The sequence below is a fragment of the Lathyrus oleraceus genome, chromosome 5 (assembly GCF_024323335.1).
Source record: "Lathyrus oleraceus cultivar Zhongwan6 chromosome 5, CAAS_Psat_ZW6_1.0, whole genome shotgun sequence".
NCBI lineage: Eukaryota > Viridiplantae > Streptophyta > Magnoliopsida > Fabales > Fabaceae > Lathyrus > Lathyrus oleraceus.
The window spans coordinates 18,189,221-18,216,256 of NC_066583.1; the positions used below are offsets into that span (position 1 = coordinate 18,189,221).

The following is a 27,036-nucleotide window of genomic DNA, read 5'->3' on the forward strand; positions in this document are numbered from 1 at the left end:
CTCTTCCAATGTCGTACGCTCAGTTGCTTTCTAGTCTTCAACAACTACAACTTGTGCAGTTGCGCACTCTGGCTCCTCCCGTTGGTAGGCTTCCGGTGGGTTATGACGCCAACGCTAGGTGTAGCTTCCACTCTGGGGCACCTGGCCACAATATTGAGAACTGCAAAGCTTTTAAGCACATAGTTCAGGACCTCATTGATTCGAAGGCCGTTAACTTTGCACCAGCTCCTAATGTCGTCAACAACCCCATGCCCCAGCATGGTGGAGCCAACGTTAACATGGTTGAAGGAGAAGTCAAATTAGTCTCTACGGTCAACAATGAAGATGAGGATAGTGATTGCGACATCGATAACTGGGTGCGTCCGAGGATCCCGGGTGAAGTTCTCAACAATTGGTCTTCTGAGGAGATTGTCCAAGCCACTTGCCTGGAGGAGTAATTTTCTTTGTTTATTCATGCATATCCAAGTCTTACGTTCCGCCAGGGCGTAATGACTCATTGTAGGGCTCATCTATGTGACACTTGCATTTTTTATCATAAATAAAGGACGTCTTTTTGCATTCAAATATTTCGTTCCCTGTCTTTCTATTTTTGCAGTTTTTCAAAAAAAATGGCAATGTTTTGTTTAGTTTCCACTTTTCTTTTTCATACTCATAAGCACATACCATCACTCATGCAGATGCACATCACCGGATCCTATTGATAACGGTTCTGCTATGGCTCGCTTCGACTTTGAAAATCCAATCTTTCAAGCTGAAGAAGAGGGTGATGAAGACTGTGAACTCCCTGAAGAACTTACCAGGTTATTAAAACAAGAGGAAAGGGCCATTCAACCGCATCAAGAGTCTGTTGAAGTGATTAATCTCGGCACCGAGGACGCCAAGAGAGAAATCAAGATAGGGGCTGCTTTGGAAGACAATGTGAAAAAGGGGTTGATTGAATTGCTGCAAGAGTATGTTGACATCTTCGCTTGGTCTTATCAGGATATGCCAGGGCTTGACACAGACATCGTGGTGCATCGCTTTCCGCTCAAAGAAGGTTGTCCTCTGGTCAAGCAGAAGCTCAGAAGAACAAAACCAGAGATGGCTGTCAAGATAAAGGTAGAAGTACAAAAACAGTTGGATGCAGGGTTTTTAGCAGTTACAAATTATCCGCCATGGGTTGCAAATATCGTTCCGGTACCTAAGAAGGATTGAAAGGTACGGATGTGTGTTGACTACCGGGATCTGAACAGGGCTAGTCCTAAAGATGATTTCCCCTTACCTCACATTGACGTTTTGGTGGATAACACGGCTCAGTTCTCGGTATTCTCCTTCATGGATGGCTTTTCTGGCTATAATCAAATTAAGATGGCACCAGAAGACATGCAGAAGACAACATTCATAACCCCATGGGACAACATATCAACGAGCGATGGTGACTCTGTTCCATGATATGATTCATCATGAAATGGAGGTTTATGTTGATGATATGATTGCCAAATCTCAGACAGAAGAAGAACATTTGGTGAATTTGCAGAAACTGTTTGAGCGTTTGAGGAAATTCAAGCTGAGGCTTAATTCGAACAAGTGTACTTTTGGGGTGAGATCTGGAAAACTACTGGGTTTTGTTGTTAGCAAAAAAGGGATTGAGGTGGATCCGGCCAAAGTGAAAGCGATACAGGAAATGCCTGAGCCAAGAACAGAGAAACAAGTCCGTGGTTTCTTAGGGAGGTTGAACTACATTGCAAGGTTCATCTCTCACCTAACAGACACGTGTGAGCCAATATTCAAATTGTTGAGAAAAGATCAGGCTATCAGGTGGAATGATGATTGTCAAAGGGCGTTCGAGAAGATAAAAGAGTATGTGCAGAATCCTCCTATCCTTGTGCCTCCGGTCCCAGGGAGACCGCTGATTATGTATTTGACAGTATTGGACAATTCCATGGGTTGTGTTCTCGGTCAACACGACGAGACAGGTAGGAAAGATCATGCCATCTACTACCTGAGTAAGAAATTCACAGATTGCGAGTCGAGATACTCAATGCTTGAAAAAACATGTTGTGCACTTGCATGGGCTGCTAAGCGATTGAGACAATACATGCTGTCTCACACAACCTTACTGATCTCCAAAATGGATCCAGTTAAGTATATATTTGAGAAGCCAACTCTCACCGGAAGAGTTGCTCGTTGGCAAATGGTACTGACAGAGTACGACATCCAGTATACTTCCCAGAAAGCCATCAAGGGGAGTATTCTGTCAGACTATCTTGCTCAACAGCCGGTTGAAGATCATGAGTCGATGAAGTTTGATTTTCCAGATGAAGACATCATGTTCCTCAAGATGAAAGACTGTGAAGAGCCAGTTGTTGAAGAGGGACCTGATCCAGACGAAAAGTGGACTTTAATGTTTGATGGGGCCGTCAACGCCAGAGGAAGTGGAATTGGTGCTGTCATTACAACTCCGAAAGGTGCCCACATGCCTTTCACCGCTCGTCTGACTTTCGAGTGCACCAATAATGAAGCTGAGTATGAAGCCTGTATCTTGGGTATTGAGCAAGCCATTGATTTGAGAATCAAGACTTTGGACATCTTCGGAGTTCAGCTCTGGTGATCAATCAAGTGAATGGTGATTGGAACACTCTCCAGCCTACTCTGGTCCCCTATAGAGATTACACAAGAAGATTGTTGACTTTCTTCACAACAGTAAAGTTGTACCATATACCTCGTGATGAGAACCAGATGGAAGATGCTCTTGCTACTCTATCCTCCATGATCAACGTGATTCGGTGGAACCATGCTCCCAAGATTGACGTGATGCGCCTTGATAGGGCCGCGTATGTGTTTGCTGCTGAACTGGTAGTTGATGACAAGCCTTGGTATCACGACATCAAGTGCTTTCTGAAGAGTCAAGAGTACCCTGCAGGGGCATCCAACAATGATAGAAAGACTTTGAGAAGATTGGCAGGCAGTTTCTTCTTGAACAAAGACGATGTTCTGTATAAGAGGAACTTCGACATGGTTTTGCTCAGATGCGTGGATAGACACGAAGCAGACATGTTATTGCAGGAAGTTCATGAAGGCTCCTTCGGTACTCATGCCGGCGGACATGCAATGGCTAAGAAATTATCGAGGGCAGGTTATTACTGGATGACCATGGAATCTGATTGTTTCAAATATGCTCGGAAGTGTCATAAATGCCAAATTTATGTTGATAAGGTGCATGTGCCGCCAAATCCTTTGAATGTGATGTCTTCGCCGTGGCCTTTTGCTATGTGGGGCATTGATATGATTGGAAAGATTGAGCCGACTGCTTCCAATGGGCACCGCTTCATCCTTGTTGCCATCGACTATTTCACCAAGTGGGTCGAAGCAGCATCGTTCGCGAATGTCACCAGACATGTGGTTGCCCGATTCATCAAGAAAGAAATCATTTGTCGCTATGGGATTCCCGAAAGAATCATTACTGATAATGGTTCTAATCTCAACAACAAAATGATGAAGGAGTTGTGCCAGAACTTCAATATTCAGCATCACAATTCTTCCCCTTACCGCCCTAAGATGAACGGTGTTGTTGAAGCGGCAAATAAGAATATAAAGAAGATTGTGCAGAAGATGGTCGTTACGTACAGAGATTGGCATGAGATGCTACCCTTCGCCTTGCATGGGTATCGTACTTCACTACGTACATCGACCGGGGCAACCCCTTACTCCCTTGTGTATGGTATGGAAGCAGTCCTACCTGTTGAAGTGGAGATTCCTTCTCTAAGAGTCCTGTTGGATGTCAAGTTAGACGAAGCTGAATGGATTCGGACAAGGTTCAATGAGTTGAGTCTTATCGAAGAAAAGCAAATGGCAGCCGTTTGTCATGGGCAGTTGTATCAGAGTTGGATGAAGAGAGCCTTTAATCGGAGAGTGCGTCCTCGATGTTTCCAAGTCGGAGATTTAGTGTTGAAAAGGATCCTTCCTCCTCAGACAGATCACAGGGGCAAGTGGACTTCTAACTATGATGGACCGTATATTGTCACCAAGGTTTTTGATGGTGGGGCCTTAATGCTTGCAACTATGGATTGTGAAAACTTCACTTCCCCGGTGAACTCAGACGCAGTTAAAAAATACTTCGCATGAAATAGACCCGCTGGACAATAAAAAGAGTAGTCCAGGCAAAAATGGGCATCCCGGCTGTCATACCCCAAAATTTGCCCATTAATCTTGCAAAACATTTCTCGAAGCACTCCAACTTGTTCTGCAAGACACTGACCTTAAAGGAACAAAAGCCCAGCTCACAACAGGCCCAATCCAGAAAATGGCCCAAACTGGCCTGCTCGCTACACGCACGCCTGGCGAACCTTCGCTACACGCTCGCCTAGCGAACCTTCGCTACACGCTCGCCTAGCGAAGCTTGCGAACATCAGAATTTTTGGGCTTCATTCTGAGCCCATTAGGTCACCACGATCACTATAAATACTGGCACTTCAGCCACGAAAAAGACAGACAAGGACAGATGGAAACCCTGGCACAGAAACCCTGGAGGCTACCTTAGAGAGTTCCGAATAAAGAAACCCTGAAGGCCGCTCCTCCGCTCCTCCGCTCCGAAGCTACCGCCGCCCAACTCCATCCGATACCAAAAGTGATCAGTCTCTCCAACATAGCAGCTTAGTGGCAAACAGGTTTGCGCATCACTATTGTTTTATGCTTTTAATCGGTAATCTCTATATACATAAAGCATCATGATTGAAGTTTCGAATATGTAATTTGATTTCACATGCGAATTTAAATATGCTTGAATATCATGAATGTTTGTCCATGTTATTCCTGTAATCAAATGCCATAAAAGTTCAGGTTTTTGGAGGTCATGCTGCTGTCAAACTCCAAACCCGTGGCCGCTCGCTAGCACATCGCTAAGCGAGCCTGTAGCGAGCATTCGCTGAGCCTTCGCTAGGCGAAGCAGAGGCGAACGGGACAGTGGCTGCTTTGTTTCTTTTCTATTCTGCCTTATGTCTATCTAACCAAGACTTATTATAATTCTGCATCATTTGGCCTGAGATTATGACTGTTGTGTTGTAGTGCAATTTTCAATTATACTTTACTTTGATGCTCTAACCCGTGTGCTGAATTGTGTAAAGGTTTACATATTCCCGAGGAAATGGCCGGCTAGGTATTCCACTTTATGTGTGGGATACCCTTATGGAGATTCACCCTGAATTACTCAATTGATTTTAATGTATTAATTTCATGGTGAAGATCCACCCTAATGGCTTAATTGATCTTAATGTACTGATTTTAATATGGACCTAATTACTTAATCGACTACGGCTATCTAATTAATTGTAAAACTTTTCCTTTTAATATGCGATCTTGGACCTCTCTTTTGTTACCCTACGATTACGGTATTATGGTCATGTCCCGCGAATATGGGGATACACTTAGCAAAGACCCTTCGGTTAAATCATCATAGTCCCTCGAATGTTGCCTTTGTCCCTCGATGACCCTTCGGTGTAGCCTACGGTTAAATGATGATCGTCCCTTCGAATGCTAAGGTATCCTCACAACTGTTGCCTTCAATGACCAATCGATGACCAATCGATGACCCTTCGATGACCCTTCTACATCCAAAGGATAAAAATGCTTACTTCTCAATAGTAAGGATAGTTTTACCCTCATAAGGATAGGAAATGCCCGGAAAGACCTCGGATAGGTATAACTCTTAATTGCTTATTCACAATTTAAAACTACTTTTCACACCTTACACCTTTCAAAACCTCCATTAGAAAATCACCACTTGGCATACATTCGCACTAGAATCATTGCCGAGTTATATTTTTCTAAACTATTTTCAAAACTAAACGAGATAACCACTTTGTATACATTCATTCAAGAATCATTACAAAGTTAAATTCTCCTTTTCAAAACATTTCCTACACATTTCTCAACCACTTTTTCAAACTAGAAAAACATAAATGATTGAGCAATTAAGAGCCCATGGATAACCATGGATACAAAGGGTGCTAACACCTTCCCTTTGTATAATGTACCTCCCGAACCTAAGAATCTAAATTAAGGTCTTTCCTGTTCTTTTCCACCTTTCCTTATTGGATAAAAGAAAAGTCGGTGGCGACTCTTGCTAACCGCGACATTGCGATTAAAAAACACAAAAAGTCAGTTCACCGTATGACAGAACTGGCGACTCTGCTGGGGACTTACTAAGAGAGGTCACCTTAAAAATCATCTATGTTTTAAACTATTCCTTCTTTTGAGGGTATTTTATGCTTGAGTGAAAGATCCTACACCCGGATCTAGTGTACCTTAGGTAAGTAGCAATAGATCATCGCGACTATCCGGCGTATACTGGAATGGTTAAAATGATGGCTACGGTTAATGTGACACTTTGGATGTCCTGATGTTCCTCATGTTTACTTGAGGAAAAATTTGGCATTCGCGTGGTGTCATCAAAGCATTAACCAGACCTTTAGAACCCTAATTGACTCATCCTAGCCATTAGAAAGTAGTGAGATAACTGACTTCGGTTCCGACTGGGGTTGGTTGAGACTCGATACTACACTCTTTGAGATTGGACTTTAGGGAAGCTTTGGTCAACCACTTGGCGTTGCACTGAAGTGGACTTAAAGAAAGGTCGATGATCTGAGATCCTTCTAGAACCCGGTTACTATTCTAGGACAGGTTGAACCAACCAAACTTCAGTGGGGAGGGTACTTACCTATGGAACTCATGCAAGCCTTAAAACTTAGGAATGATGGTTGTGTGACTTGCTTGTGCTTGTTATTTACTTAACATCATAACATCATCATAACATCATGGCATTGAACTAACCATTTCGAGGACTTAGGGATTTAACTTTGCTCTATTTTGTAAAAAAAAAAAAAGTTTCCTTTTTTGGTAGTTTATGCAAAGTTAAATTCCAAAAGTCCTTGAAAACATTTCATACATTGCATAGCATAACATTGCATAACAGGTGTTCTAAAGGGATCAATGTTCTCACGGTTTTCCTCCAAACAGAAAAATGGACCTCGAGCAAACTGTCAAAGATCTCCATGCTTAGAATGCTCAACTCCAGGAGATGATCTTGAACTTATCCAAGGGGCAGGAAGAACTGAAGGCTCTCTTGCTCGAGAAGAAAAAGGACCAGAAATCTGTGGGTCACATTAACCCGGGAAGAAGGCAGTTTACGAAGATCAATATGACTTTAGCACAAGCACTGCAGGGTATGCTAAAAGCAAATTTAATTACCCTCAGAGATCCTCCTGCAAAACCCAACACTACTTCTCCTAGTTATAATCCCAACGCCAGGTGTGCATATCACTCCGATAGCCCCGGGCACGATACAAACGATTGTTGGTTGTTGAAGAACAAGATTCAGGATATGATCGACGCTGGGGAATTTGAATTTGATCCTCCGGAGACTCCTAATGTCATCACTGCTCCTCTGTCTAATCATGACAAAACTCTTAATGCTATAGAGGATGCTGACAGCGATTGCGACCTGGATAGCTGGGTCTACCCGACAATTGGTGACGGGCTCAATAATTGGAAAGCTGAAGACACTATCCCGATTTCCTTTAGCCAGGAGTAATTGTTATTGCTATTTCTGTGTTTCAAAGCATTGTGTCTATACCCGGGGCATAATAGCTAATTTTAAGGGTTTGTCATTTTCATAAGCATATTTACATTCAATAAATCAATGGACTTTTTGCATTCAAATATTGTGCTCTTTATCTTTCTTGTCATCTTCCAAGCAAGCTATGTTTTCTTGCACACACTCACGTAACAAATTGTGTATCCATATCCACTCTGGATCCTGTTGATAATAGTTCCACTACTGTTCACTATGACTTTGGAAATCCGATCTACCAAGCCGAGGATGGAAGTGAGGAAGATTGTGAAGTCCCTGGAGAACTTGCCAGACTGGTACTACAAGAAGAAAAGACCATACAGCCGCATGAGGAATCAATTGAAATTGTAAATCTGGGTACTGAAATAGACAAGAAAGAGGTCAGAGGTTTCTTGGGACACTTGAATTACATTGCCCGATTCATTCCACATTTGACTGCTACCTGCAAACCCATCTTCAAATTACTAAAAAAGAAAAATCAAGAGATGGTATGGAATGATGAATGACAAAATCAAGAAGTATCTCCAAGAACCTCCAATTCTGATACCACCAGTTGAAGAAAGACCTCTCATCATGTATTTGACCGTGTTAGAAAATTCAATGAGGTGTGTGTTGGGGCAACATGACGAGTCTGGTCGAAAAGAGCATGCCATATACTGCCTTAGCAAAAGGTACCGACTGTGAAACAAGATACTCACAGCTCGAGAAAGCTTGCTGTGCTTTGGCTTGGGCTGCTCGTCGACTAAGACAGTATATGTTGAATCATACCACTTTATTGACTTCTAAGATGGATTCTATCAAATATCTATTTGAGAAACCTGCTGTCTCCTGAAAGAGTTATCACTGACAATGGTACTAATTTGAACAACAAGATGATTACTGAACTCTGCACGCAGTTCAAAATAAAACACCATAACTCTTCTCCGTACCGGCCAAAGATGAACGGCGCCGTGGAGGTTGCTAATAAGAATATCAAGAGGATCATACAAAAGATGACAGTAACGTACAAAGACTGGCATGAGATGTTACCATTCGCTCTCCACGGTTATCGCACTTCAGTGCGCACTTCGACAGGGGCAACTCCGTTCTCTTTAGTCTATGGAATGGAAGCCATCTTACCAGTGGAAGTTCAGATTCCCTCTCTAAGAATCATGAAAGAGGCGGGCTTAGATGAAGATGAACGGATTCAGACTCGACTCGATCAGATAAATTTGATTGAAGAGACTCGCGGCTGTTTGTCATAGGCAGATATATCAGAAGCGCATGATCCAGGCATTTAACAAAAAGGTCAAGAGACAGGTATATCAAATTGGCGACTTGGTGATCAAGCGTATCATTCTACCGCAAGGTGATCCCAGAGGTAAATGGACTCCCACATACGAAGGGCCATTTATGGTTAAGAAGATATTCTCTGGTGGAGCCATGATACTTGCTACAATGGACGGCGAAGATTTCCCGCATCCCGTGAACGCGGACATAGTTAAAAAATACTACGCATAAAAGAGACCCGCTAGGTCGACGTATCTAGGTAAAAGTAAGGGCATCCCGGCGAACCAAAAGGGTTCGGGCAAAAATTAGGGATAAACATATAAAAACGTACACCCGGCAAGTCGAAAACCTGAAAAGGCGGCTTGGGCAAAAAAGGGTATCCTGGTGGACTGAAAACCTGAAAAGGCGGTCCAGGCAAAAATTAGGGATTAAAGCGTAAGACTATGTCCCGTTCTCAGTCAGCTTCAACCAAGTCCCAAGGACTGAACAAGCCAATCACTTCTATCCGACAACAGGAGATGAGACGCTTGAAGACATAATGACAGTAGCGGAATTAAAATCAATAGGACCTTTTCTGCATAGCTTTCTCTTTGTTTTCTTGACGATTTCCTCTTACTAGGATTTCTGTATCCTTGTACACAAATTGCCTGTTTACAGGCCCTCTTTCAAAATCAATACAATTTCATTTCCAAAAAGATGCTTTTGTTTTACCTTTTCTGTTTTGTTTGCGTATACGTCCATTGATTTACTTTGAATTGATTTATGCATTTGAATATGATCAATGTTTACCAAAAATGCATGCCTAGAATAGTAATAGCAATTACTACACGACTTCAGGCTCGAGGAGAAGGTCTAATCACGCTTCCCAATGAATCCGTTGCTAATTCGATTCCCCGGCAACGCCAGTTATTCCCCAGAAGAAATTGGCATCACTAGACTGGTCATCTCTTCTACCCCCAGCCAGGCTCTGTTGAATATCTCTGCCATCAGATAAAAGTCAAATACCCCTAGCTAAGGAAGGGTCATCAATACAAATATCTCCGACCAGAAGACTGAGATTTATTTCCCCAGTAGAGTCCCCTGGAAGAACGTTTCAGACACATAGTGCATTCATTACATCATTTCACATCACATACCTACATACAATTTTCATTCCGCATCATATACATTACATCATTTCATAACATATACATGTATAAAATGCTCTCATTTATTCCAGACGCATAATTCACTCATTACATCATTTCACAGCACACGCATGCATACAACATTTGCATCTCATACATCATGACATGGCATGAAGCTAACTTTATTTTTCAGGTTAATTATCCTCTTGATACAATCAAAACAAAGGTCCATTCAGACGGACAGCTTTATCAATTACATTCAGGAATCAACTACATCTTTCAGATATACTCCATGTCAACATTCATTCTGACATCCTCCTAACGATGGCATCTATAAGCTCATCCCAGACATTTATCGCAAATACAGCATACACAAATACTATCAGATTCAGCCTAACGTATGGTTCGTTCTGATTCAGCCTAACATATGACTCCTTCAACTCAGATACGATCTAGCGTACGATCCATTCTGACCTTCAATAACTCAGATACGGTTTAATGTACGACCCAGTTAGACCTTCATATCCTCAGATGCTACCTAGTGTACGGTACATTTCTGAAGTGTAGTCTAGCATATGACTACCCCCTTTTATAATCAGATTCAGCCTAATGGACGGCTCATTCTGCTCAGATACGGTTTAATGTACGACCCAGTTAGACCTTCATCCACTCAGATGCTACCTAGTGTACGGTACATTTCTGAAGTGTAGTCTAGCATACGACTACCCCTTTCATCGTCAGATTCAGCCTAATGGACGGCTCATTCTGCTCAGATACGGTTTAATGTACGATCCAGTTAGACCTTCATCTCCTCAGATGCTACCTAGTGTACGGTACATTTCTGAAGTGTAGTCTAGCGTACGACTACCCCCTTTCATCATCAGACACAGCCTAACGGACGACTCATCCTGCAACTCCAATACGGTCTAGCATAAGACCCATTTGGATCTTCAACTCATATACGATCTAGCATACGATCCAGTCTGATTTTCTATCCCCAGTGAAATCACCCGCTTAATGGAGGTTTCGTTCTGCAACTCAGAGACAATCTAGCGTACGATCCATTCTGATTTTTCATCCTCAGCGAAGTCATCCGCCCAATAAACAACTCACTCTGGTATTCAGATGCGGTCTAGCGTATGATCCATTCTGATCCCTTATCCCCAGCAGCGTATAACACACTCTGACTCCCCAACGAAGTCGACAGCATAATGGATAACTCACTATACGGGCTAGCGTATGACCCGGTACGACATCCATGTCTTCAGATATCGTCTAATGTACGACGCACTCTGAAGCTCTCATCATCAAATTCCCTGGATGGCATCTTTAAGCCCATCTCCGTCAAGACTAGCTCCTGATTGACAAGCGCAAATTTTTGGGCATTCTAGTGTTCAATAATCTTCCACCTCCAAACCACGAATGGCATACATGCCATCCTAACTCTCTCGGTTCAAGAATATTGAACAAGGGCAGCTGTCATACCCCAAAATTTGCCCATTAATCTTGCAAAACATTTCTCGAAGCACTCCAACTTGTTCTGCAAGACACTGACCTTAAAGGAACAAAAGCCCAGCTCACAACAGGCCCAATCCAGAAAATGGCCCAAACTGGCCTGCTCGCTACACGCACGCCTGGCGAACCTTCGCTACACGCTCGCGTAGCGAACCTTCGCTACACGCTCTCCTAGCGAAGCTTGCGAACATCAGAATTTTTGGGCTTCATTCTGAGCCCATTAGGTCACCACGATCACTATAAATACTGGCACTTCAGCCACGAAAAAGACAGACAAGGACAGATGGAAACCCTGGCACAGAAACCCTGGAGGCTACCTTAGAGAGTTCCGAATAAAGAAACCCTGAAGGCCGCTCTTCCGCTCCGAAGCTACCGCCGCCCAACTCCATCCGATACCAAAAGTGATCAGTCTCTCCAACATAGCAGTTTAGTGGCAAACAGGTTTGCGCATCACTATTGTTTTATGCTTTTAATCGGTAATCTCTATATACATAAAGCATCATGATTGAAGTTTCGAATATGTAATTTGATTTCACATGCGAATTTAAATATGCTTGAATATCATGAATGTTTGTCCATGCTATTCCTGTAATCAAATGCCATAAAAGTTCAGGTTTTCGGAGGTCATGCTGCTGTCAAACTCCAAACCCGTGGCCGCTCGCTAGCACATCGCTAAGCGAGCCTGTAGCGAGCCTTCGCTGAGCCTTCGTTAGGCGAAGCAGAGGCGAACGGGACAGTGGCTGCTTTGTTTCTTTTCTATTCTGCCTTATGTCTATCTAACCAAGACTTATTATAATTCTGCATCATTTGGCCTGAGATTATGACTGTTGTGTTGTAGTGCAATTTTCAATTATACTTTACTTTGATGCTCTAACCCGTGTGCTGAATTGTGTAAAGGTTTACATATTCCCGAGGAAATGGCCGGCTAGGTATTCCACTTTATGTGTGGGATACCCTTATGGAGATTCACCCTGAATTACTCAATTGATTTTAATGTATTAATTTCATGGTGAAGATCCACCCTAATGGCTTAATTGATCTTAATGTACTGATTTTAATATGGACCTAATTACTTAATCGACTACGGCTATCTAATTAATTGTAAAACTTTGCCTTTTAATATGCGATCTTGGACCTCTCTTTTGTTACCCTACGATTACGGTATTATGGTCATGTCCCGCGAATATGGGGATACACTTAGCAAAGACCCTTCGGTTAAATCATTATAGTCCCTCGAATGTTGCCTTTGTCCCTCGATGACCCTTCGGTGTAGCCTACGGTTAAATGATGATCGTCCCTTCGAATGCTAAGGTATCCTCACAACTGTTGCCTTCAATGACCAATCGATGACCAATCGATGACCCTTCGATGACCCTTCTACATCCAAAGGATAAAACTGCTTACTTCTCAATAGTAAGGATAGTTTTACCCTCATAAGGATAGGAAATGCCCGGAAAGACCTCGGATAGGTATAACTCTTAATTGCTTATTCACAATTTAAAACTACTTTTCACACCTTACACCTTTCAAAACCTCCATTAGAAAATCACCACTTGGCATACATTCGCACTAGAATCATTGCCGAGTTATATTTTTCTAAACTATTTTCAAAACTAAACGAGATAACCACTTTGTATACATTCATTCAAGAATCATTACAAAGTTAAATTCTCCTTTTCAAAACATTTCCTACACATTTCTCAACCACTTTTTCAAACTAGAAAAACATAAATGATTGAGCAATTAAGAGCCCATGGATAACCATGGATACAAAGGGTGCTAACACCTTCCCTTTGTATAATGTACCTCCCGAACCTAAGAATCTAAATTAAGGTCTTTCCTGTTCTTTTCCACCTTTCCTTATTGGATAAAAGAAAAGTCGGTGGCGACTCTTGCTAACCGCGACATTGCGATTAAAAAACACAAAAAGTCAGTTCACCGTATGACACCGGCGAACCAAGAAAATGAAAAAGGTTCGGGCAAAAATTAGGGATTAAAAGTGAAAAGATTGTACACCCGGTAAGTTGAAAACTTGAAAAGGCAACTTAGGCAAAAATGGGTATCCCGGTGGATTGAAAACCTGAAAAGGGCGATCCAGGCAAAAGTTAGGGATTAAGCGAATGATTGCGTTCTGAGTAGTTCTGAATCTCATCTCGTGTCAATGACTGGAAACTTTTGAAGGATAGGAAACAGTCCAATCACTCTTTCAGAAAGCTGATCATCTGGAGGATCTTGAAGACGAGCAAGTCATAGCAGAATTGGAACCCAATAGAAATCCATTTCACATTGCCATTAAATTAATGTCTGTTTTTATCTTTTGTGCGATTACCTCTTTTCAGGGATTGCTTCCTGATGTAAATGCCTATTCAGAGGCCGTTCAATCAATAAAATCATGTTATTCAGTTTTCATTTTAATTTTCCAGTTTTGTTTGCAAAAATGACGTCCGAATTTTTTTATAAGCATTGCATCATGACACATAAGAGCTTTACAGGTACATGCTTAATAAACATTTAAAATTGCTGTAAATTTTAAGTGCTTTGGATCGTCTATTCAGAACAGGTACCCTCGGGGCATTTCCTTAAAATCCCCTGTAGATGATCGTGAATGTTTTTTCGCCAACAGACGAATTCGGTATCTTATCCCTGCAGAGCTGATCAGAGCGTTGGATTCTTCAATCCCCATCAGGTTCTCACCACTGTACCTCCCCCTAAGCGGTGGTTTCAGATTATACACTCCCTAGTAGAGTTGACAGTGTCAGACTATATACCCCTAGAGGAGTTGACAGTGCCAGACTGTATCTTCCCAACAGAAGCGGCTGCTCCTCAGAGTTCGAGGCCAGATCGATGATCTCGACGCCAGATTCCGTGGTTTCTTTTCTTGAAGCAGAATCTCGGTACCGTATCGGTGTTTGCTTCCCCTGCTGAGTCATCTTTCGCAGATCGTGGTTGCCAGAACCACTATCGCTTTCCCCAACAACAGGTTTTCAGTGTCGTTCTCTCCCCAGTCAGAATCTCGGTATTTCGTCATTGCTAGAACACTGTGTGGTGGGTCATTTCCCCACAGAATTCTTTACGCTGTGCATCTCTAGAAGCCTTGCTAGGGTCCAAAAGATGGTGATCATTTCCCCAACAGATCCCCTTGCCTCAGCTTGGCATTCTACCCAGCATTTCGCATCCCTGCATGTAGAATCATATTGCATTGCATCCTCCCAAATCGCGTAGCATTTCCATTTTCATGGAGCATTACGCCATTGAAAAATTCAAACATACGCATGTAAGCATAAAACATTCTCGGTATCCCAAGTGATAAGCCAGAAGTTGTTTCCAGTACTCAGACTGAAGATTGTTCATGACTTACCTTTGTTATCCCCAGCAAGTGTCATTGGCCCATGTGTCGCCTCTATTATCGTTCCCTATTTCTGCCGATGCTGACAGGCATGAAGTTTCCGGTATTCAAACCGAAGTGGCGTTCAGGCCAGTTTTCCGATGTTCAGATCGAAGAAGTTTCTGACATTCAGGTCGATGCAACTTGTGGCATTCAGGCCAATTTTCCGATGTTCAGATCGAAGAAGTTTCCGACGTTCAGGTCGATGCAACTTGTGGCATTCAGGCCAGTTTTCCGATGTTCAGATCGAAGAAGTTTCCGACGTTCAGGTCGATGCAACTTGTGGCATTCAGGCCAGTTTTCCGATGTTCAGATCGAAGGAGTTTCCGACGTTCAGGTCGATGCAACTTGTGGCGTTCAGGCCAGTTTTCCGATGTTCAGATCAAAGAAGTTTCCGACATTCAGATCGATGCAACTTGTGGCATTCAGGCCAATTTTCCGATGTTCAGATCGAAGAAGTTTCCGACGTTCAGGTCGACGCAACTTGTGGCATTCAGGCCAGCCTCTCGGTGTTCAAACCGATATTAATAATCTCATATCTCCCGATGTTCAGATCGAAGTCATTTCCAGTATTCAGACTGATGAGCGGCATTCAGGCCATGGTTATTTCTGTGTTACCATTTATTTTGGTATCCAGGTTAACATTCTTTTTCGGTATTCAGACTGACTCTCACCGTACCAGACGGATTCTTCTTTCAAGACCACCTCTTTGCCGATTCTGACAGGCATTGTTACTTCACTTCACTTCAGTGCAAAATTTTGGGCTTTTATTGTATTCAATCCCTTGATACCTCGAAAGCACGAAAGTCGCTGCTATCTTCTTTCCAGGTCTCCAGTTGATTGAATAGGGGCAGCTGTAATACCCCAAAATTTACCCTTCATTTTACCTGGAAGCATACGCTTTACACCTCAAAATAATAATAATAATAATAATAATAATAATAATAATAATAATAATAATAATAATAATAAAATAATAATAATAATAATAATTAAATAAATAAATTAAATAAATAAATAAATAAAAGAAAATTTTGGACTTGGGCCTCTCTCATCTGAGCCCACAGGTCCACAAAAATCAGGTTATAAATTCAGAGTTTCAGTGAAAGGAAATTTCATTCTATTCCTATTACCCTGGCTGGAGGAAAAAGATAGTGAGAGAAGAGGTAACAGAGAACTCAGAGCAGCCTCCAAACCCTGAAGGGAACTCAACTGCACAGAATCACCTCTGCCTCACATAAATCCTAGAGATTGTTTTGTAAACCTCACGGGTGCAATTCAATTTCAATCAAGCTTTCCAATCAGGTTTGCCCTTATTCCCATTACCTTTATGCTCTTAATTTGGATCATTTGAATGTATGAGGTATGATGGATGAATTTCATTAGGTTTTTGCCCACGGGTTCATAATTATGTATGAATGTATAAATAATGCCTTGAATGCTTAACCCTTATTGTGTTTCACTAACCCTTTTGTTGAGTTTTTGTGAAGGCTCACATGACTTTTGCAGGGATAGCTCGCTGGATATTCCACTTTACTCGTGGGATACCATTTGGGAGATTTATTCTGATTGCCTTGTTGGCTCATTTACTTTATACATGTTTGTTTTGTATGTGTTCATATCCCCGCAGGTAGCGCAGTTCCTTCGTCAAGGACTGCCTTTTTGCATGAGCATCCCAAACCCTAACCCTTCATTGATTTTTCTTCTCCTAAACACATGTTTACTCCTTCTACTACAGGTGAGTAAGTCTCCAAAGGTCGAGCATCCGGTAGATTGCGTAGTAACGTCGTTCGTCCAAAACCCAATCCATAACCCCGTAGTTAGCCAAACTACGGCTTGCTCTGATTCTCATTCCAGATGAGATACGTAGGCATAAGACGCGATGTCTTACCGAGCACACATCCCCCCAACCCATAGGTCAGCCGAGCTACGAAGACTCTGATTCTCATATTCATATGAGATACGTATGTAGTGGATGCGACATCCGCGCGAGTCATTTTCATTTAACCCATTTTTTAGTAAACAACACAAGATAAACTCACACCCTTTAGACAAGAACTACAAAAGTGGATCCCGTAGAGTACTATGGATGCGTAGAGGTGCTAATACCTTCCCTTCGCATAACCGACTCCCGAACCCAATATTTGGTCGCGAGACCTTGTCTTTCCCTTTCCTTTTTTCAGGTTTACTTCGAGCGTTTCCTTTCCCTCCTTTGGGATAAATAACGCACGGTGGCGACTCTTCTGTCATTTTCTTTCGCCGGTTGTGTTTTTCGCACACTGTATTTTTTCAGGTTGCGACACCATCAAATCAATTCAATATGATCAAAATGATCCCCAAACACACTGCATATGGTAGTGTGGTGTAATTGGAAGCCAACTTGGTAGCCAAAACATCTCAAATTGCAAAACCCGATCACAAGTGCAAATTCTGATTTTGCCTAAAATGGCAAAAAGAAAAATCCATAGCAGGCCAAACCAAGTCCTTTGTCTGTTCCAAATCGATGCTAAGGACCAAGGAAAAGTGATCTAAGGTGCAAGAAAGGTCAGAGAACAACCAAAAATTTCCCCCAAAGTCCAACCTTGAGCATGTTTCGAGCTCCATGCCATTCTGAAGCAAACCTCCACAATCTTCCCTCCAATCCATCCCAACATCTTCCCTATAAATAGGGGAAGGTGTTCCAACCATTTGACAAGCTTGAAAAGTCATAAAATCCTTGTTTCACATTTGTGCCAAAGCAACCAAACCAGTGTTTGCATTTTTGAGTTTCAAAGTATTTCAACTCCAAACAACCACCCAGAACCATCCAAAAGGCTAATGAAATCTACACTTGTCATGACATTGATTTGATTAGGGTTTGTTTGAACCTTTCGTACTTCAAACCTACTAATGAATTATCAAGCGATCATTCATGGTACTTTGAAGCATGGATATGTTACCCCTACATCAATCAACTTGGGTCATTTGACATGTAGATAAAGCTTTGCTTACATACGCTAACTTGTGATTTCATCTAATACATTGTCATTTCTTTTGGTTTATACTAACCCACTAACATCTTATACTCACCTGCCTATATTATAGTGTTCCTATTTTACCTTGATCTTATACCTTGTTCAACATAATCAACTTAATCAAACATTAACTTTCAACCTTGAGTTGTGGTATAGTCTTCCTTTTGTCAATCTATTGATATATGGACTTGGGTTGTACAAATTTCATTGGTCCAAATCTTTTGTAAGTTGATCCTTTGATCATCTTCAATACTTTGCATCAATGATAAGTCATCCCCTGGTGCTCCATATTTTGAATCTATTGACCTAAGTATAGATGATCCTCAAGTGTTGGTCCATTGTCCATAATGCCAACTTAACCTAACTTTACTAACTTTGATCACCATTGTTATTGTTATTGTTATTGTTATCTTATTATTTACTTTGATGTTATTTACTTTGTAATTTACATTTAAGTACTCATCATCATCCTCATTGTACAAACTCATCATGCATTTTGATTATTGTCATTTATCTTTATTGTTATCATACATTAAAAACAACAAAAATAGGATAAAATGATAAGACCAAAAAAATTTAATTCCACTTAATCAACTAGGACTTATTGGATCTTATCTTAGGAATTTTGCTTGGAGGCCTTTTCCATTACTTTGTGATACTCCGTTAACTTTGGGTTTCATCTGTACTTACATTCCAGTTGTAAGAATGACATCATGGCACCACCTTAGGGGACATGTCTATAAGACCATTATCCTTTGTTTAGCTTAGGTCACTTTTGCACCCACAAAGCTTTCTCTTGGGCTACCTTACAGTGAGTCCCTTTATTTTCTTGTTGGTTACTTTGCATGCATGTTGCATTAACCAATTTCATAATCGAACAAGCAAACCCTTGATTCAACGTCAAGTGGTTTTTTTCTTAATCAAATTCAAAACACAATAAAACTACGATTAGTATTGTATGCCACGAGCCTTAAGTGGTAGAGAATGAGTAAGAATGGAGCATTCATACCCTTACTCGGATTATTTTGGATGGAGACGCTTGACTTGTTGTCTAGAATATTCACCTCCGGCCATAAACTTTAGTACAATCTAATCACAAACTCTTTTCATAAACCCTTATTCGAGGTAAAATCAACACAATCTGTCAAACCTTATTTTTTGTGCCTTAGGGAACCACCTCGAAAACCATTTTCTCAGGTAAAATCAACCAACACACAAACACTTTCTACTCTGAACTACGGAGCTCCAATTTATCATCCCCGATGAGTGATACGTAGGCACAACGGTCACAATCCTTGGCAAGCACAATAATAAAAACACCCAGAGTCCCATCACTCTTTTTACACACTTTGTATACACTTTCAAAAATAAAAACATTAAACGAGATAAATACCCGCATACGTAAACAACCCAAATGGTTCTCATGGAGTACCATGGACGTGAGGGGTGTTAATACCTTCCCCTTACATAACCGACTTCCGAACCCAAGTCTCGGTTGTGAGACCGATTCCTTATTCTCTTTTTGTGGTTCCTATGCGCATCTCTTTTCGAGGGTTTTATCGACTATTTCCCCTCTCATGTCCAATAGAGGTAAACCAAATAAAATTTGGTGGCGACTCTTCTGATTCCGCCCAATTCATTTTTGGGTGATTTTTTTGTTCAGTCCCAGTTTCCGTTCGCATTCCTGAAACCCCGGTAGCGACAGCGCCTACGTATCATCATAGTGTAATAAGGAAGTCAGTGCTTCATAGTTTAGAGGACTAAAACTGAAAGAAAGATATGATCGGGGGTGGTGTTTGATTTGGAAAATGCTATAAACTGACTGAAGCGATGTTTAAACTAAAGGAAAATGATTGGGTGTTTAAACTAGAGGTTAAGAAAAAGGGGTGGTGTTTAAACCAAAGGTCAGTGTTTAAACCAGAAAAGAAGCAGTAATGGTGCTTAAACCAAAGATTAAGAAAAAAGGGTGGTGTTTAAACCAAAGGTCGATGTTTAAACCAGAAAAGAAGAAAAGTGGTGTTTAAACCAAAAGAGTGGCGTTAAAACTGGAAAAGAAGCAAAATATGGTGTTTAAACCAAATGTCGGTGTTTAAACCAGAAAAGAAGAAAAAGTGGTGTTTATACAAAGTAACTTAAGATGGTGTTTAAACCACAAGTAACTTGAAAGGAGAGCCACTGTGATAGTTGCAGACTTAATAGTGAATTGAGTTGAATTGCACTAAAGTCTATGAATAGAAGTGAATAGTCTGAGCAACTGGGTCATTCGTCTCGTACCCAAAATATTCAGAATGAGGATATGAATGCTCCCTCTCACCTCTTCTTTATTTCTTAAGGCTCGTGACATGCAATCCTTGTTAATGTCTAACAAATTATTGAAACTGGTTCACAAGTATGCTCTGTGGGGAAGAGGTAGATGGTTGATGCCTTCATTTGAGCTTGAGGTCTTGTACTTGTTGGGAAGCTTGATCTCTAAGGTAACAGAGACAACTCCCATTAAGTGACCAAGATACTTATGGTCACTTGACAAAGACAAAAGGGAATGTGTGTAAAGTCAAAGGATCAAGTTGATCAAATGAGATTTGACCAAGCTAAGTCAAAGGGAAGGAGATGGATAAAACACAGAATACATGATCATGCAAGGAAAGTGCATCCCCAAATAAAATTACAACAACTATTACCGCTCTTGAAAGCTTTAAGTAAAAGTGGGAATTATTTAGAGTAGCATGTGATCAAGCCGAGGAGTATCTAGAGTCTGTGAAGTAAAGGATTGGATCGGAGTGTTTAGTAGATGAGGCTATGGGGCATGTGGCAAGAAGGCTGGACAAGCTACCATGACTAGTCTTCCACATATCAGTGTGGTTCACTTGGAATAGATTAGTAAGGAGGTTTGTTGGCTTTTGATTGAATTGCAGCATGGCTCTAGAGTCGGTTCTTCTTGTTCAACTCTTTCGCATTCCTTAACCCCTTTTGATACCAGGTTTTCTAAAGATGTTGCTTAGTTGCATTTTTTTAACTTAATTTTTTTAATATGTCTTACATTTATATTTCTCAATTCCAAAATGGCACTACGGACTTTTCCAATTTAGTTATTTTCTACGCAGTAAGTAGCTGTATTTTAAAGTATGCAACTTATGTGCAATGTGCATGACACAACACACAGTTTTCAGTTAGTGATGTTTGGTGTTTTATTGTTATGTAGTCCATAAAATGACTATACCAGAGTTCTAATTAATATAACTGAAGATGGATTTGTATAGACACACCCTTTTGTTAATACATATGAGCCATTATTCTAAGGTTGACCCATTCCCCTTTGATCCTTTTTGGTGTTTTTGTTCCACGTAAGATGCGAGCATAATAAGGTGAATAAGGATTCGTAGAATTTTGAATTATGTTTCTTGTAGGTTCACCATGGAGGAAAATGAGACATAGTATTCATATTAGTGAGAATCATCTTAGTTGTGTGATAGTTGGGCATGCTTCTTTTTAGTGTACTAAAGTTCGTTTAGGTGGATGCTTCCCTAAAGTACCATTGCTTAGTACTCTTTTTTCATATATGTTTCTTTCAATCTAACAAAAAACCATTCTTTCTCTTCCATTTCTCAATATATTCTGATTGGAATATAATGCACCAACACCGCATGTTATCTTCATATTTGGTTAAATTTTGCTAATTTATTGGTTTGTTTGTTTTTTTTAATTGTTTGAGTGTGATTCTCATTCAACCTACCAAGTATAAAGTCCTTGAAACTCTTCACAATAGAACTTCATTGATATATTTGAACATTTGGACTCTCATTTTAGTCACACATTGTGACAGAAAAAATACAATATGTAACTAGATTGATTATTCAAATAAATATATTAATTAAGTTTGCTTCAATTTAACCAAATAGAATACGATATATACTTAGTAGTCTCTCCATAATCTTTGTTTATATTGAACCTATTATAATACTCACATTTTCATGATTGAAAAGTGATAGATATTGGTTCTTTACATAATAGAATTAAGACAATTTATCATATTCATTAATACAAACAAAACTACAATACGGGGGATAACACACATAATAACACTAGGATAATTGTTCTAAACTCCTTACAAAGAGGTCTACAAAACTACCTAAGTTTGAAAGACTAAACTGACGCCAACTCAATTTTTAACATATTAAATTAAGATTTATTTTAAAACACAATTACCTAGTTCCTAGAAACAAGACCTTAATATATTATGATTGGACTATCAAAAAATCATTATTTCTTTTCCATTTCTCAATATATTATGATTGGACTATAATGCACCAGCATTGCATGCTATCTTTAGATTTGGTTAAATTTTGCTAATTTATTGGTTTGGTTTTTTTCTGAATTGTTTGAGTGTGATTCTCATTCAACCTACTAAGTATAAAGGCCTTGAAACTCTTCACAATAGAGCTTCATTGATATATTTGAACATTTGGACTCTCATTTTAGTCACACATTGTGACAGAAAAAACCACAATATGTAATTAGATTGATTATTCAAATGAATATATCAATTAAGCTGGTTTCAATTTAACCTAATAGAATATAATATATACTTAGTCTTTCCATAGTCTTTGTTTATATTGAACCTATTATTTGACTCGCATTTTCATGATTGAAAAATGATAGATATTGGTTATTTACATAATAGAATTAAGGAAATTTCTCATATTCATTAATACAAACAAAATTACAATACGGAGGATAACACACATAATAACACTAGGATAATTGTTCTAAACTCCTTACTAAGAGGTCTAACAAACTACCTAAGTTTGAAAGACTAAACTGACGCCAACTCAATCTTTAACATATTAAATTGAGATTTATTTTAAAACACAATTACCTAGTTCCTAGAAACAAGACCTTACTTAGGGCACAAACAAGACCTTACAGTACACAAAAATTACAGAAATTAAAAGCACAGAAACAACATGAAAAGTTTTGGGACAGACACCTAGCTAATATGAACTAGTTTCCTTTTATTCATTTGGTGGCATGTGGGGGGCTTGGCACCCATAAGACATGCTTAACAGGGAAGAAATGGCACAATGGACCTTCCCCAGGCTTCATTCCAAGTAGGTCAAATATAAAATGGTTAGGATTCATGGCAGATGTGTCTAGGTGGCAAATTCCCAAAGCATCCATTATGTCTCCATATTCACCCTTTAGAAGAACTTTGAAGATCTTACTTCCTATGTCTAGGTAATGGCAATAGTAAAGAGCGTATGGGTAAGGCCTGGGGTGACATGCTACCCATTTAGGAGCATATATATCCTTTGAGATATCCAAAACAGTGTAGTTCTGCAAAGGTGCACCTGATGTTGTGGGATAGCTAGTCGAGTGAATGTTATAATTAGTCTCGGCACCAATAACACCATGAACAAATTCAAGCATGGACTCTAAAGAAGTAGGACAAGCCTTGGTCTCCCCTTTATTGGGTTCAGACTCACATTGATTCATTACATCTATCATGTCTTCACCTTGAGGAGAATCTTTTGTGAGTGAGAATAGTTGAAGAAGGCTTGGACTTTGTGATTTGGAGACAGGAATTTCGTCAGCTAGTTTTCTTGGCAAGAACGGGGCATATTCTCTAATAGGAAATTGCAAGGTCATTACATTTCCCACATAAAGATCATCTAGGCTGAAAAAAGCTACCTTGAATGCTTCTGTATGGTCAACTTTTGAAGATAGTTTTCCGTTCGATTCTTCCAAGTGTTGTCCATTTTTCACGTTGTTCTCTGCATGCGAGTCTTTCAACCAACCATCAAGGTAAGCTTGCTTGGAATTCGGGATGGATTTTGCAATCTCAACATGACTATCTTTCAACCATCCGTCAAGGTAAACTCGGTTAGAGTTAGGGGAGGAACTATCTTTCTCTGCTCGTGTATCTTTCAACCATCCATCAAGGTAAACTTGGTTGGAGTCAAGGGTCGGTTTTGGATTCAATGTCTGAGTATCTTTCAACCATCCATCAAGGTAGACTTGGTTGGAGTTAGGGTTAGAATTTAATTTTTCGACTCGGGTATCTTTCAACCATCCATCAAGGTAAACTTCGTTGGAGTCAAGGCTGGCTTTTGCTTTCTCAGCTCGGCTATCTTTCAACCATCCATCAAGGTAAACTTGGTTAGAGTCAGAGTTCAATTTTGTTTTCTCAGCTCGGGTATCTTTCAACCATCCATCAACGTAAACTTGGTTGGAGTCAGGGGTGGATTTTGCTTTCTCATCTCGAATATCTTTCAGCCATCCATCAAGATAAACTTGCTTAGAGTTAGGGGCAGATTTCTCCTTTTCAACTTGGGTATCTTTCAACCACCCATCAAGGTAAACTTGTTTAGAGTCAGGGGAGGATTTCTCCTTTTCAACTCTGGTGTCTTTCAACCATCCATCAAGGTAAACTTGGTTGGAGTCAGGATTGGATTTTGCTTTCTCAGCTCGGGTGTCTTTCAGCCATCCATCAAGATAAACTTGGTCAGAGTCAAGGTTGAATTTTCCTTTCTCAGATCGAGTATCTTTTAACCACCCATCAAGGTAAACTTGGTTTGAATCAGGGTTGGCTTTGGCTTTCTCAGCTCTGGTATCTTTCAACCACCCATCAAGGTAAACTTGCTTAGATTCAGGGGAGGGTTTCTCCTTTTCAACTCGGGTATCTTTCAACCATCCATCAAGGTAAACTTGGTTAGAGTCAGGATTGGATTTTTCTTTCGCAACTCTGGTATCTTTCAACCATCCATCAAGGTAAACTTGGTTTGAATTAGGGTTGGTTTTGGCTTTCTCAGCTCTGGTATCTTTCAACCATCCATCAAGGTAAACTTGGTTAGAGTCAGGATTGGATTTTTCTTTCTCGGTTCGGGTATCCTTTAGCCATCCGTCAAGGTAAACTTGGTTGGATTCAGGGTTGGATTTTTCATTCTCACCTCGAGTATCTTTCAACCATCCATCAAGGTAAACTTGGTTGGAGTCAGGGTTGGCTTTTTCTTTCTCGGCCCGGGTATCTTTCAACCATCCATCAAGATAAACTTGATTTGAGTCAGGGTTTACTTTTGCTTTCCCGGTTCGGGTATCTTTCAACCATCCATCAAGGTAAACTTGGTTGGAGTCAGGGTTGGTTTTTGCTTTCTCACCTCGAGTATCTTTCAACCATCCATCAAGGTAAACTTGGTCGGAGTTAGGGGAGGGTTTTTGGTTCTTCAATGAAGTGTTTTTGAGCCACCCATCAAGATAAGGCTGATCAATTTGGTTCATTTCTCTTGCAAAGCTTCCATGGTCATTCTACAATACAATTGAATAAAGGGATATTAATGAGTGACAAACTAATTACATGTTTTGGATGGTATATATGACTAAAAAAACACAAGTGTGTTATGAGACACATTTTGTTATATAGGGAAGAAATCTTCATTATGTGTGTACAGGAGATAGATACATAATTTGAAACATAAAAAATAGGAAGTAGAATATTTTTAATTGCAAACAGCAAAAAAGATCATAATATAGTTAAATCATATAGAAAAACTCGACTATGAGTGTGTTGAATGCACGGAAAATAACTAAGGAGAATGGTCTTAGAGGCATGCATAATTTAGTTAAATCATATAGAAAAATTTGATTCTGGATGTGTTGAATGCATGAAAAACAACTAAAGAGAATGATTTTAGAAGCATGCACTTAATTTAGCATGCATGTACAATTGCAAATAGAGATGAAAATGATAGATTATGAATATGTTGAATTTTATGAAATTTAACATGCATACACAATTGCAAATAAAGATGAAAATGATAGATTATTATGATAAATAGATGATAAGAAATGTAAGTGTAAAAGATAAAAGATTAAAATGATAGATTATTATGATAAATAGATGATGAAAAATGGAAGTGTAAAAGATAGAAGCATGCATGGAAAGCTAATAACTCACAATCAACAAGAGCAAGAGAAAAGGAAGGAGAAACATAACAACTCTGTGTGTCATTTCTTTCTATTATATTTCAATGAGAAAACTGTTTTATTATGAAATATGCATTAGAGTGTAAGTGAGATGAGCTATTTATAGGCAAGTAAGAAGAGAAAGTACAAATAATCAGGAAAGTAATACTTTGTTTGGCAAAATCATTTTTTAAGTTTTTAGTTCATTTTTTATATTTGTCATGTGCTTATAGCTCATTGTTATCCATTTATAGCTTATTTTGATCGGTTATTTCTAGTTTATAATTTACTTTCTTTTTTCTTTCAACTCTTATCACTGTAATCTTAATTGAAATATAAAAAAAGAATTAAACATATATTTTTTGTGACATTTAATATTCTTAAGCTACATTAGTTTTATAAATTTAAACAACTACCTTATTAGTCATATGCAATAACTAGAGTAATTTTTTTAATAAAAAAAAACCTAATCTTATAGAAATGATGTTTAGACATAAACACTAGTATGAAACATTAATACAAGTCCACGTCTTTATCCGTTGTTTATGTGATCTTGCATGTATTTTTAAAATTGCTTGTAAAAAGTAGAGGACATAAAAATAATCACATATAATTTGATTCTTCTCTTAATTGTATCTTTATTATCTTAATTCAAAAATTACATTAATCAAACATATATATATATATATATATATATATATATATATATATATATATATATATATATATATATATATATATATATATATATTTAGCAAACAAATACATAGTGTCAATATTTTGTTGATATAAAAATAGAGTTGTTAAATTTGTGTACTAGTAAGCCCGAGTAAAAAATGGTCATTATTTTCGGTTTTTAGTATAATCTTTTTAGTCTATAGAAAAAATAACCAGTATCACGTTAAACTCTTGCACATAACTACGAATTCACCTGTGTTATGTTAGTAGGTGTTTGGTAGTAGGAGGGAAACCTTGTGCTATGTTTGTTAGTATGACTCATGTTTTGCATGATCTTCTGCTACCAAATCCTAGGAATTTACAACATCATAGATCCAGGCTTTAAGACAAAATAGTGTCTAAAATAGTGTGTAGAGTTTGCATGCTTAAGAAGTTAATGTGACAAATTAAGCTGACACAATCAATCACATGCAGAACTTGCATGTT

The 27,036-nt window shown here is 39.5% G+C and overlaps 1 protein-coding gene across 4 annotated transcripts in view; it reads right to left on the reverse strand.

Moving 5' to 3' along the window:
- LOC127088336 (BURP domain-containing protein 9) overlaps window positions 1–26,027 on the reverse strand; it is an 87,147-nt gene extending 61,120 nt beyond the window's left edge. For 3 of the 4 annotated variants that reach the window (XM_051029276.1, XM_051029275.1, XM_051029273.1), the window contains exons 1-2: window positions 25,865–26,027; window positions 24,061–25,215 (exon numbers count right to left, since the gene is read on the reverse strand). In XM_051029276.1, coding sequence (XP_050885233.1) covers window positions 24,061–25,215; window positions 25,865–25,918 — 1,209 coding nt within the window. In that variant the 5' untranslated portion in view covers window positions 25,919–26,027. The remainder of the gene's footprint in view (window positions 1–24,060; window positions 25,216–25,864) is intronic. The other variant, XM_051029274.1, reaches the window with a different exon arrangement.
- Between the last annotated feature and the right edge of the window lie 1,009 nt (window positions 26,028–27,036).